The sequence below is a fragment of the Tetrao urogallus genome, assembly GCF_951394365.1.
Source record: "Tetrao urogallus genome assembly, chromosome: 8".
In the NCBI taxonomy this organism is placed as follows: Eukaryota; Metazoa; Chordata; class Aves; order Galliformes; family Phasianidae; genus Tetrao; species Tetrao urogallus.
Genome location: NC_136821.1, coordinates 3,654,464 through 3,667,760, shown reverse-complemented (window position 1 = coordinate 3,667,760; position 13,297 = coordinate 3,654,464). Strand labels below are relative to the sequence as shown.

The 13,297-nt window shown below is 38.9% G+C and overlaps 1 protein-coding gene across 7 annotated transcripts in view; it reads right to left on the bottom strand.

Moving 5' to 3' along the window:
- Positions 1-13,297, bottom strand: part of GTDC1 (glycosyltransferase like domain containing 1) — a gene marked incomplete at both ends in the record, with an annotated part of 111,482 nt that overhangs the window by 65,559 nt on the left and 32,626 nt on the right. For 5 of the 7 annotated variants that reach the window (XM_079539340.1, XM_079539341.1, XM_079539344.1 and 2 more), the window contains one exon: positions 12,979-13,152. The exons of the other annotated variants lie outside the window; for them this stretch is intronic. In XM_079539340.1, the coding sequence (XP_079395466.1) occupies positions 12,979-13,152 (174 nt within the window). The remainder of the gene's footprint in view (positions 1-12,978; positions 13,153-13,297) is intronic. 7 annotated transcript variants of the gene reach the window in all.

The window sequence follows — 13,297 nt, the reverse complement described above, 5'->3', positions numbered from 1 at the left end:
ATTTTGGCCAGTGGGTTCACACTTCCAGACCAACATCCCGCACCTGTGCTAACACCAACAGTTAAGACTTCAGGTTCAAAAGGCATGAAGGTTAAGCTTGTTTCAGCCTTTGCAGGTATACTGAGAACTCTGAAGTACTAAGCAACCTCAAACAATTTCTATAGAGCTGTATGAAAAATAAGCCAGAATTTCTAAAGTCTCCAGATGGTATTCAAAGAACTCAAGGGAGTACATTTTTGCAGAATTAGGTGCTCATACTTCACTGAATAAATTCACGGGCTACAGGACTTAAGTATTTGAAGGCCCCTATGCCTCTTTCAAACTTTAAGACCCCTTTGTCAGTATTAAAAATATGTCAATGTTTTTGTTATTTGTGATACAGGAGGGGAGGGGAACTGAATGCAAGCACAAGAGCGTGAGTTGCAAACGAGGGGCCAAGGCACAACCCACTGCCTTGCACCATCTTCCTGGAGAACTGCTCGTCAGGGTGAGAAACCCAAACCCTCTGATCTACCACGGGATAAAGAAGCCAGCTTATTTTAAACACGCTGACCTCCTAGACTACCTATGCTTGTTGGAATTTTTATGTAGTTTAAAACTAGCCTGAATTCACACGTAATTCTATTTCTTAAGTCTTTTAACTGAAAATTGAAGCAAGAAACATCAATTCAAACCTATTTAAATTACAGGAAGTAAGGCAGGGATTTTTCACTTTTATGTTCCTCTTATTAAAATTCCAAACACCAAAAACCCTCCCAAGCTTATGATCTCAAGTGAGATTTGTTTCTCCTGCAGTCCACTCCCTCTTCCAGAAGGCAAACCTCAGTTTCTAAGCCCAAGTCTCCTGCTATTAAACGTGACTGCAACAAACCAAACCAATCTCACAAATTCCACTGAAATGTCAAGTACAAGAAGGTGAGAAATTAGAAAAGAGTACCTATTTCCACAAAGAAAAGCAGTAGAACAGATAGAAATTCATTTACTCCCCTTACAAGTAGGATACATTATAGAGGATAAAGTTTTACCCATGAACAAGGCTCTTTTCCATTAAGATGAATAAAGTAACCACACAGAAATGTGTAATAGATGTGGTCATGGAAAAATTACCAATGTAGCAGGTAGCAAACTAAAGTAAGTTATCACTGCTTCTGTATCTTGAACCATAAACGAAGAATGATAAGGATTATTGAGGCAAAAATTACATTATTCTCCAAAGGGGGAGAAGTACAGACTAGAGCGGGAGGTCTGAGAAGCAGCTCAATAGTCTGGGAACAAGCAATAAAGAAATTAGCCCATTAGATAAACAGATTCTTAATTTACCCATGAAAGAGCCACTCAGAGATAATTTTGAGTGGCAATCAAAGGTAGACAAGGTAGATTTTATTCAAAAGATGCTCAGAATAGCCTCATGTTGCAACATGAAGTACACTGCTCAGGGTAAAATAATGCCAATAATATACATTATCCAGCAGATGCTTTACAATTCAGTCATTGAGGACTGTGCATATGTGGAATGAACATTCATTCAACAAATACTATCAGTTAAAGTTATCAAACCAACCATGCGTTTTCTCCTTCCCCTGGTATCTGTTTCCAGAGCAGGCTTTCTCCATTTTACTAAGATGGGATTAGCTGTACTTCAGACATTATTGCTCCACTGGCACAAAATGGACCCATCACGCTTTTTTCATGGTTGCCCATAGGTATTTATAGGAAGACTCCCCCCCCCAGTCATTGCAATTGAGTATCTGCACTCATCTAACAATTGCTCAGCAGACAATCAGGTTCTCTAAATGAAGAGAAGCATCACCCCAGGAAAAGGTTTAAAGAGACAAAAACAAGCAACAAAGAGCTTGGACCTCTGAGGTCAATCACGTGCCCAAGCCAAGTTTCACATCCTCACAAAGCTCTCCATCACTGCAAGGCAGTCTCCTAGTTAACAAGTGCTTTTGAAATTTCAACTTACCTAATGCTTTCCAAACTCCATTTTTCTCAAGAAAAATCCATTTGTTTTCTTTATAGTAGGCTTTTTAAAAGGGAGTCATAACTGATGGATTACAACATGTTTCTACCTTTTCAATCTGAATTTCATAAGAATAAAATAAACCACAAATGAAAGTGCTTGTACCAGGCACGTTGAACCTTTCTTCTTCTATTAGCATATCAGTCTGCAATCATAACTAGATCAATAGCGAAGATATCTGCTTAAAAGAGCACCATGCTTTCTTTTGTCAGAAATTCATTACTTTTTATTAGGGTCATTGCTTGAAAACTTCAAAACACCATATGGACCTAATTGTGGTTTATTTTGGCAAAAAGGAAGACACTGTAGAACAATTGAGGCATTACATTCTACAATTCCATTACTTTCATCCCTCTCCGTTTTATTACTGTGTCATTAAAGGCAACTTGAGTGAGCGAAGAATTATAGTGTCATGTGTACGGGCTAGTAGATTAATAACAAAACACACTCAAGTTTAAAGGTATCTAACAGCTGTTTTCATTATTTTGTGTAAATACGCTTGAAGCATATCTATCTGATTAGTGGATAGAGTGCTCTTCTCTGTCACATGCCATGGGCACTGCTATGTGCAAGTAATCAAAGTGCTCAGAAAATGAGTTTACATTGTTCACTGCTGAAATACACAAATGTCAGAAAGTGACTGCGCATCAAAGCTTAGGCAAATCATCTGCTGCAAACAAACAGACTCCAATGCACATTTCAGCTTTAAACATTCCTCTGCAGCACAGTGAGTGAACAGGACTTATTGCTAGCCAAAATGAAGTGACGCTCATGGAATAATAAGTTGCTAACGTATAGATGCATAAACAAGCTCAGCGTTGAGTACCATGGAGAAGAGCTCGGTTACTTTCAAAAATAAGATGCTTGAATGCTACAATTACTTGGCAACTTTATGGATATCATACAAGGTAGCAATGGGCAATATATATATATTTACTGCCAGTGTCGTATTGCTGGTTTTGTTCAACTTGTTTACCAGGAATCCTGACAGATACTCCTTCCTTTTACTGGCAACAAAAGGAACAGAGTTCAGGCACCCTACAAGGAGCAAACCCTCTCTTTCCCATATATAGTCACATAATTCGAGATCAGCACTTCACGACCAGATTGCAGATAACACAAATGAACTCAGAAACCAAAAGACCTGTGCTGACGTTTGATGAAGGACAGATAAAATTTCAGAATTACTGCATAAAAATTTCTTCTTTCTATGATTCATTTGCTTCAAGCACAGATTGGGGCAATTAAACTACTGTATACTGGGATGAAAATGAAAGAAACACCACTGCAACTCATCAGCAAAATAAAGTCACTCTTGAGTTTCGTGAGCTTAACAGAAGAATTTTACTCAAACATCTTCAATAACATAAAGTAATCTGAGGCAAAACTGAGAAGGATGCTCACAAAGGCCCAACACTCAGCGCACGGTGCCTAAGATGGCTCCTGCTGAAGCACACTGCTCTCAGTACTCCTCCAAGCATCGCAGCTGTTGACCATTCATACCTCACCAGTTTGCAGCATCCTTCGAGAGAGAACAGGCTCCACATCATTGAGTCTTCTACACACTGGAAGTCCACAAGCTCCTTCATGGTGCAGTTTTGGACTCAAGACTGAAGGCAGAATGAGACCAACTCACAGTCTGCCTCGTTTTGTGGACATCATCATAGCAAACTCCTAAATTGTCTGGCACTACTCCTACATTTTTTAACCAATCATTCTATGAATTTATCAAATTACCCTTAAAATTCCAAAGTGTTTTGACATTCAAAACTATATGTCCCTAAGGAAAACCAAAACAAACAACAGCCCAACATGTCCTTTTTTTTTTTATTTCCACTCCGAGCCATGTAATAATGACCAATTTCTACCTAGTGGATGATGTAAGGATTATCTTTGAACTTAAATAATTCCTCCTCTTTTATGGCATTTATCCTCTGACTGAATTTATAAAGATTAACGTATATCCCCTTCTCAACCTTTATTTTGCTAGGACAAGTGAACCATACTCTTTTAATCTGTTCTCATAATACAGATTCTCCCAATCATCCTAGCAGTAATTCTCTGTACCTGCTTCACAATTTAAATTAATCCCTCTTGAACACGGATAGCCAGAACAACATACAATTTTTTGGTGTTTTACGTAGGGACAACAAAGCGTATCTTTACAAAAATCTCTCTTTGATTGCATGGGAATCACAGAAGCTTTTTTTCCTCTCCCTGTTTGGTATAGCTCAGTTACACTGCTGCTTGCTATCTCACTAATAGCAAGAGCTCTACATACCTGCATGCTCTTTAGATCCTGTATTTACCTGTGTACTTGTAGACACCAGTCCACAATTCAGCACGGAGTGATAAGCTGCAGAGAGAAGAGCTGTCTGCTTTTCCATTTAACAGCTGCTAGAACCATCAGCTTGGGGCTGATATGTGGTTATAGGATATTAAGGAGAACTTTGTGCAAAGCAAAGTCATGGAAATGAATCAGAGCCCTTCAACTGGGGCAGAACTGGCCCTAGCACCTGTGGCTTCTAGACACCACCAGAACTAGTAAGAATCTGTTTTAAAAGGCCAAAGTCTTACCAGTATGCATGCTAATCACTAGGGCTTGACCATGGATGACAAGCAGAAGGACATAGGCTCTGGAAGGTCAGTGATACACTTACACACTATCAGTCCCCTGACCGAAACGTGGAGAACCTATTCTCCTGGTCTGCTCACAATTCCCAGGAAGGAAAAAGTAGAAGGAAATATTCATAAAGCAGGCTAAAGACAGACAAATTATTTAGTTTTCTACAAGGCTGACCTGAGAACTACTCAAGAGTCATAGCGAAGAAATAGACAAAACTATTCTAAAATTAATCTCAGGTTGGCCAATTCAATTAAAATCTGATTTATTTTTATTTTTTTCCTTTCCTGGCTATTTTTAGCACCTATGACATGGTTCAGAAAACAAACACTTAATGCAAAAAAATATCTTTTTTAGGCTTGAACCACTTTGATGTGAGTTCAGATTTCTCAACACGCAAAACGCCCCATCTTGAAGAAAAAGCCAGTGCAATCCAAAGATTTTTTCCTAATACTTACTTGGCAAAAAGAAACTGGGAAGGCATTCTTGGATTTGGATCTCTTGTTGCTCTTCAGCAAGCATCCTTATTACGTGCTGCTCATACACCCAAAACTCTGATGAGCCCTCATTACTATTTAGAAATGCATCTTTTCAATAGTAAAGCTGAACAGCCTCCCACCTTAAAAGCACTTCTGGTACATTTACGTTGTGATTTTCATATTTTTAAATGTATGCTATTTGAATTATTTAAAGGGAAAAAAGAGGAGGATTATTTCATCTGGGAGTCACAGCTGAGCAGGGGGAATGTCCAAAATATAAAATATTAAATATTCCTAGTTGCAAATGTGAAAGCAAAAAAAGATAAAAAAAATCCCCCCAAAACCCACCCCATCTTAACCATATTAAAATACTCCTTGCACAACAAAGAAATTATCTGTGATTTGCAAAATTAAAAACCATTTAACTTCATCCCATTTGGTTACATATAAATAAAACATCTGTATAAAATTGTTCTTACACATTACATAAAGGTCATCTCCATCGGGCTGGAGAGCTAGGTTTCCATGCTTCCAGTTTCCTTTTCAGACACAAAGCTGTGATCATACTTATTCCACGGTGTAATTTTAATCTCTTTGCCATCACTCTCTGAAATTCCTATCCCATATCTTGCTATCTGCTGTAGTGTCACTTCCATCTACCAGTATCTCTAACTGGAATTGTAACTTGAATTGGCTGTCTGCAATCTAGCACACGACAGTCCTCAATGCAGACCTGATCCACTCAAAGTTTTAGTTTTACATTTGGTATCAATTTGCCAGGCTATCGACCAGTTCTTCCTAATGATTCCTCCACTCTTTAAAAAGATCTGCCTTTTCTTTTCTTTTTTATTTTTTTTTCTTCTTCTCCAAAATAATACAGCATTCAAGATGAAGTTGGGCTTATTCTAAAGGTACTGCTATTCCCCCATGGCTGCAAACAGAGATTCCTTCATTCTCCTCAAAACGATTTCTGAAAATATTTTGTATTCTCAGAGATGAATATCCCCTAAAATAAATGATATTATTTAGCTATTCCTTATCTTTACTGCAATTTTTAGCACTGCCTACTTTCTTTTCTATTATGGTAGAAGAACAAATGCACCTATTTTGACAATAAGGTTCTGTCACTGTAGCAACTAACATGATCAATATGAATTCTGTAAGCGTGAAAGAAAAGAAAAAAGCAAAATACACACCAGTTCTGTGCATTATTTCTCAATCTCCTAATGAAAATTACAGCATTATTGAGATGTTCAAGGGCAGAGGGAAAATTCAGTAGAGGCAGAATGTCTATGAAAGCCACTTTCTGCACTGGCGAAAGATTGAAGTCTGTACAGATCAGAACCTCTGTATGGATCAGAACTAAATGGGATGCCACCACAGCACTGAAATGTCAGCCTTCCACTCTGTCACCTCTTCCCATCCACGTCTGTCATTGCACAGAGCACCCACTGCCCTCATCTCTGAATGACTGCAGTGAAAATGAAGCTGTTTAGCACTTTGTAGGATGCTACCACTCATCAATAGCCTTCTCCCACTTTTAACAGGAGAAGAAGAAAAAAAACACCTTTATTTTAAGTCTGTCATGACAATTTTAACCAATTATATTTAAACTTTGCCAAGTGTTATTAAAAGAATAAGTGCTACCTCTGACAGCATCCTGGGGATGGTATTTAACCCCAGCGTTAGGGACGAAGATGATGCTGAGAAAAGAGAAGAGAAAAAACATATGGAGATCTGAGGAAGAGTGCAGAAAGTGCAAAGCTGGGCTTCCATTTATTATGCTTTAACATAGGTAGCTTAAAATTGTATCAAATAGATGAAAACCTTTGATATTGTGGAAATTAAAGTAAAAATATATGATTTTTTTTCTGTTCTCATTAGGTTTAGCTGAATTACTGCTTTACAGATGGACTGTTCCTAGAAGAATTAAAAATGCCATCCGTATCTGCTCCTGATGAAGGTGTCATTTTCATTTCCTCTGCCATGACATCCCTCAAATGCCCACACACATCACAGCAAGGTAGTCTGCTCTCCATACAAGTTGCAGCACAATTATTATGCGTGGAAGTGCATAATAATCCAGTCCAGTCGTGACTCCACCACTGACTTCCTACATGAATATGCACGAATCAATTAAACCTCTGAATGCATCAATTTCCTTCTCAATGTAGTAATGATAATAATAATAGCTGCCCATTGTATAGGGCACCGCATGCAATATTTTTAATGCCTGCTAATGAAATGTGCTATTAATTATTAGAATGTGGTTTGGTTTTGAAAGCCAAGTAGGAGTGTTTCAACTTTGCATCCCAAGCGACACAACCAAAAATCCTGAGCTCTTCCAACAACCTGACTTGATGGAATTGCTTACAAGCAGTCCGGCAAATCCCACTTAGGAGTCAAACAGCAATTAAATTTGTACTGGGACTTGCAGATCGTGGCAGCTATGCTGCAGTGAGATTTGCAGCTAAGGGGTTAATGGGACGAGATGGGAGTGGTTACGGGCTCAGTGCCACAGGTTTTGCCCTTTGTGGCTTCTCACATCCCAGACTTGGAAAATATGAGCTGTGATACTGAGAAAGGTAAGAAGCCAGCACAGCCCCATAGTGATAAATGAGTTTGCATCATCTGTCATTAGAACTTCCTGCCAACAGGGTCATTCCCTATTAAATTACCACTTGTCAATGTTTAAAATACTGATTGATAAATGACTGTGCCAAAACTGATAACACGACAGCTTTTATTTTCTAATATTCCCCGTTACCACATTCTGCTACTTCAAGATACAGATATAGTGGGTTTTTGTTGGTTTTTTTTTTGCTTTTTCCCCAAGTACTTTAGTGAAAGACAATTTAATCTAATAGAAACCTAACAGGTACTGTATAATGATTGGTCCTGATATACATTATATACTATTCTTCTTGCCAAAATAAACCTACTGGCGATTTAGTGATACGGGTAGATCCAAGTTTCACATTTCATCAAATGCTAGTAATCTGTTTTATCAATATAAACTGCATTTTAATGAAAAAATTCTTTTCTTCAGTACACTTCACTTTTAATGCCCCAGAGTATAATAATTCGTTCATGCTGTAGAACAAGAATGTTTTACAAGACCTTAACTCTCCAGAGAAATTTCTCTGTAAATACAAAATGCAAGTTTTATGGGAATGTGTTGTATGCAACATGAGCAGTACCCAACATAATAAAAAACTAGGTTGCACAGAGAATTCTGCTTAAGTATCCTTATGAGCTATTGTGGGACTAAATGGTTATTATGGCAGCATTGAGTTGAATACCTATCCGACAGATAAAAGAGAGTCAGTAAAATTATTTCTGCCTCTGAGCAGATAAAAAGAAATGAGTTTTTTTTAGAAAGTTTTGCAAAATAAATACATCCTAGCAGACCATCCAGCCAGGCTCTCCTTTAGGAGGGCACAGTTGCTCTGCTGCTGGAGAACTGTGGGGACAACTCATCTATTTGGGTCCTGAATTGTAAGCAATGGGGTGCTCTGGGGCAATGGATACCCCCTAGGGCTAGAATAGGAACTCTGGCATCATCCCCTGGAGGCACAGAATGCGAGTACTGAAGGAAGCACCAGGGACTGGGGATGCTCGAGCCTCCCTTCATCCCATTCACCCAATTCTCAGCTAAAATCCTCCACGTTGTGCTTTTCTAAGCCAACACTGTGCTTCCCTCCCAATAGGTGTCATGTCCCAGATCTTGTGAGCATCCCTCCTGCCTGCCAACGCCAGCCCTCAAACTCTGCTTGAAGCAGGTGAGGAGGATAGCCATTCAGTGGAGCAATTTCCACCATCTAGTTCTTCAGCAGCAAGCCCCAAGGTAGGAGCAGGCTATTGGAGTTATCTAATTATGCTAATTACCCATAAACTGTGGTGACAGGGAGGCTATGACTACCAGAGAGCACCATGGAGATGCCCAAGCCACCTCTAAGTGCAGCAGGTAGCCTCAAAGCCAGAATCACTATCATTAGCATCATACTCCACCTAAGCTAATAAATGCTTCTGCATAGAAAGCTAATTAGCTAACAACTGCATTTCTAAGGCATATTGCTTCCAACACACAAGACTGTTAGTGAGAGCTCACTTGGGTACCACTGCAGAGCACCTCTTGGTGCCACACAGACACATCTCCAATTCCTGTCCATAGATTTGTGTTTGGACATTCAGGTCTGTCCCTGGTTGTGGACATTAGTATTTTCCATGACTGCAAAGCTATTGTGTGGTGTTAATTACAGAAGAAAGGTGAGTTAGTTATCAAGCTCTTAGTTATCTAAACAGAGGTCTCAGCTTCAGCCCTGCAAGCCTCATCCCAGTAATGCAAGTCACAAGAATTATTGCTTTCTTTCCCCAAAACAGGCTCCTCCCCACATCACAGCGATGTTTCTTTACAAGATATAATGTCAGTGCCATTTAGAAACCTGTGTTTAGTCAGAAGCTCCCTTGACTGTTCATACAGCATTCTCAAAATCGCAAAATCCTGTCTCTCTTACACTATAACTAACAAATATAAAATCAAATGGTTGAAAACATCCTGTTAACTGTACTATGTTATAAAAGCAAATTAAGAAACAACATTCTAAAATGTTTAATTCTGCTCCTAAATGCGTAATGCAGACAGCATGAGACACCAGCTAACAAGTTCCACTTAAAAGAAACCACTGCCATCTTCTGCTGTCATCCCATGTGCTCCTCATGTTTCTTTTATATTAGCCCACTTTAGTCCAATCTGCGTGTTGAGCTCTTAGGAACATTAATTCATTCTTGCTTATAAAAGTATCTCCCTTTTCTACCGCATTGTGGTGATGGTAAAGATATACCACAATTAGGGGACTAGTGATAATAACTAAAATCTGTATTACAATTTGCATTGGAACGAATTGCATGGAGCACCCACCCTGACCCAGCTTTGCCAACTACCAGGGATGGAAAGGATGCAGACAGAACGAGAGAATGCACTCAAAATACCAGCAGAGGTGTTCCAGCAGGGCTTGCTGGCAGAATGAGAGGCAGCTGCCAAGGATAACATCATTAGAAAGGGAGTTTTGCTCTCGGATTGTAGTTTCTGTGTGCACAAATAAAAATACATTATATCAAAATAGATTTTATCGATCCTATAGGAAAAAAAAATCCTTTTTATTACATTATAATAGAAAATAAATTGAAATTTAATAAACGACAACATAAGTGTGAATTACAACATATTTAATTCACTGTGATGTTGAAGAAAAAAGGCCTGATGCACAGCACATATGGCATGTAAGATCAGCTATGGGTGTACATCTCTTGCAATACCTATGCACTATGAAGTGACATAAACTTGGAATGTTATTTGTTTATAAGCTTAGAAGTCTGGTAATATATATTTCTACATAATAAATGTGTATCAGAACATCTATAAAGGAGAATTCAAAATCTGAAATGAGGGAGGATGAATCCATATGGAACAGCTGTGGTACCACAGGGTCCAGTATGGAAGCTAGTCATTGTGAGAGCCAGAAAATGGGAGGATTAGCTCCACACATTGCTTACTCTGCTGAATCCTCAAATCTTTTCATCTCCTCTCATGGCCAGATAAGGACCACTGTCTGTGTTAGCTCAGGAAACAACAAGAGGTGCCCCTCTGACAAATCTTTATCATAAAATAATTCTCTTCACAAAATGCATTGGTAACTTCTTGTAAGTATGAGAAAAGCAGTGATTAGATGCCCATCTGAAATATTTAATTACACATTACATGTATGTGTAATGCCACATCTCTCCTTAGCCATTTTCCTTCATCCTGATGTGATCATTCACTGCACTGCTTGTGTCAGTTTGCACAGCCATCATCCACAGTAATCACATTAACAGGTAAACACATGACAGGATTTACTTGTTTGACATGCTCTTTTAACACAGTTTTTTGATCAAAGATCAGATGTATCTTCTTGTATTTTACCCTACAATCTCGGTGCTGATCTAAAATAATCTTTACACGATCACTAGCACAAGCGTGAGGATGATTTCTTAGATCACTTCTGTCCACATGAAGGTTCCATTTGAGACGCACACACCCTTTGACATTCACACGCGAAATAAAAGAGGTCAGAATAAAGAGAAAAAACCACCCCGCTTATTTTGCCTTCAGAATTTTTAAATATTTCCCCAACATCTCAGCAAAATTATGCATTTTAAAAAGACTGCAGGCACTGAAATGATTGTCAGTCATGCAAATAATCACTTACTTACACTGTATGAGTTTGGTTTGGATAAAGCAAATTACCATTTGAAAATAACTTGAAAAACACTCTGGGCTAAGAGCTTGCTTTATAAATTTTAGCTTGGCCACAATTTTTCTTAACCTTTTTCTCCTCAATCTCCATTCTGTCATTATAGCAATTCAGTCTAAATTAAAAAAAAAAAAAAAAAAAAAAAAAGAAAAAAGAAAAAACAACAAAACCAAACAGCATTCAACTGTCACAGGTGCATTCTCCATCATTGAAAGCATGATCCTGTAAAGAAATAGTCCATATGGGCTGCAGTTGAAGGTCAAAACCTAAAGAATTTCAGAGTTATGCAGAGGATTGCCACAAGACTTTCCCAGGTACATCAAAAACCACGAGGCACTTTTACAATGGTTCAGTATTGAATACGTGAAACACCCACTGCATTCCCTCACTTTAAAGACATGGTCTGTAAGAAGCAATAGTAGGTTTGCAGAGGGGTACAGGTAATGATCTCTTCTGTCACCCTGAGAGACAAGGCCCCAGGCAGCACTGGAGGATTTTAACACGCTTGCCAAACACATAGCTTTAAGACTTCACGCTAGACATGGATTTTTAAAGGATTTGCATCAGTCCTTTAGAATATGTTTGCCTAGTAACTGAAATGCAAACCTTGCTCTGCAACATCAATAGCATGCATGGCCTGATACTAAAAACCTCTCTACCCCAAACTGCCACAAACATATACTCAGTCTTTCAAGTGGCTGTAAGTACAAGCAGGTCAGGACAAACATCTCATGTGACCAGAACTGTCATCAGATCAGAACACAGATTCTTGCAGTCACGATGCTGCTTTCCACCCTTACTCCAACAAAGCACGCACCCAGCATCAAGTCATTTTTAAGAGTATAATCAAATTGCAGAATCAAACCTATCTCTATTTAGTATCGGTCCCATCGAAGCAAAGTTCCTGTTCAGTGGGAGGAAAGTTCCTTATAATAGGAAAAACAATTGTGCCAGGTTTAATCAAAAGTGAAAGGGATCTGGTGAATGTTCCCTTTGAGCCACATAACCCGCTGCTAATTTCAGGATGGGCTCTGAAACAAGGGTAATAAAAAACGTCCTTCGTAGTAACTGAGGAAGACTGAAGAGCAACTGCAAGCTGCAGCTAATGCCAAAATCTGCAAGTCTGCTCCGTGCTACTGAAATGCTTTTCACCTACCTGGGAAGCAATAAAAAGAGAGGTAGGGGAGGGGGGAAGGAATAAAATCCCACTACAACATACCAAGGGAAATATAGCTTCTCGACTACAGCCTTATCGCTGTTAGTGTTCTCTAGAATTTCTTTCTCCTCCTTGACCTCCCCTGTACAAACAAACAGATGGAGTTGAGGCACAGTCAACTTCTTAAAACCTAAAACAAGTGGGAAATTATTCACACTGAGCGATGAGGGTTTCTATGCTGCCCCAGCAGCCTCTGATTGCTGAAATATACTTAGTAAGGGAGAGTGCCTATCTTCCAGCTCTTTACTTTAACAACGCTGTAACTGATTAGTTAAAGCTTCACCATAAATAGGTAGTTTTGACAGACTGGAGGCAATTTATGACGTGGAAAATGTACTGACCTGCTCACATCAGGAAACCTGACTGGAAAATAAAGAACTTGGCACTTCGGTCTGATTATTTTTTCCAAATCCTTAGGTCTGTGGTCAGGAATCAGCTTCATAAATTTTCCAATGGACGTAAGAAATGATTCCATATTAAAAGCAGAGTTGAACACCACAATATCAGCAACCAAACTGTAAAAAGCAGTGAAGGTTAATGAGCACACTGCTGTTGCTAAAGGAGCTGAGCTATTTTAAATGCAATGAAAACAGGATACACATTCTCATATACAAAATGTATAATGGAAATGCCAATTAATATTAGCCTTTTCAGGTGAAC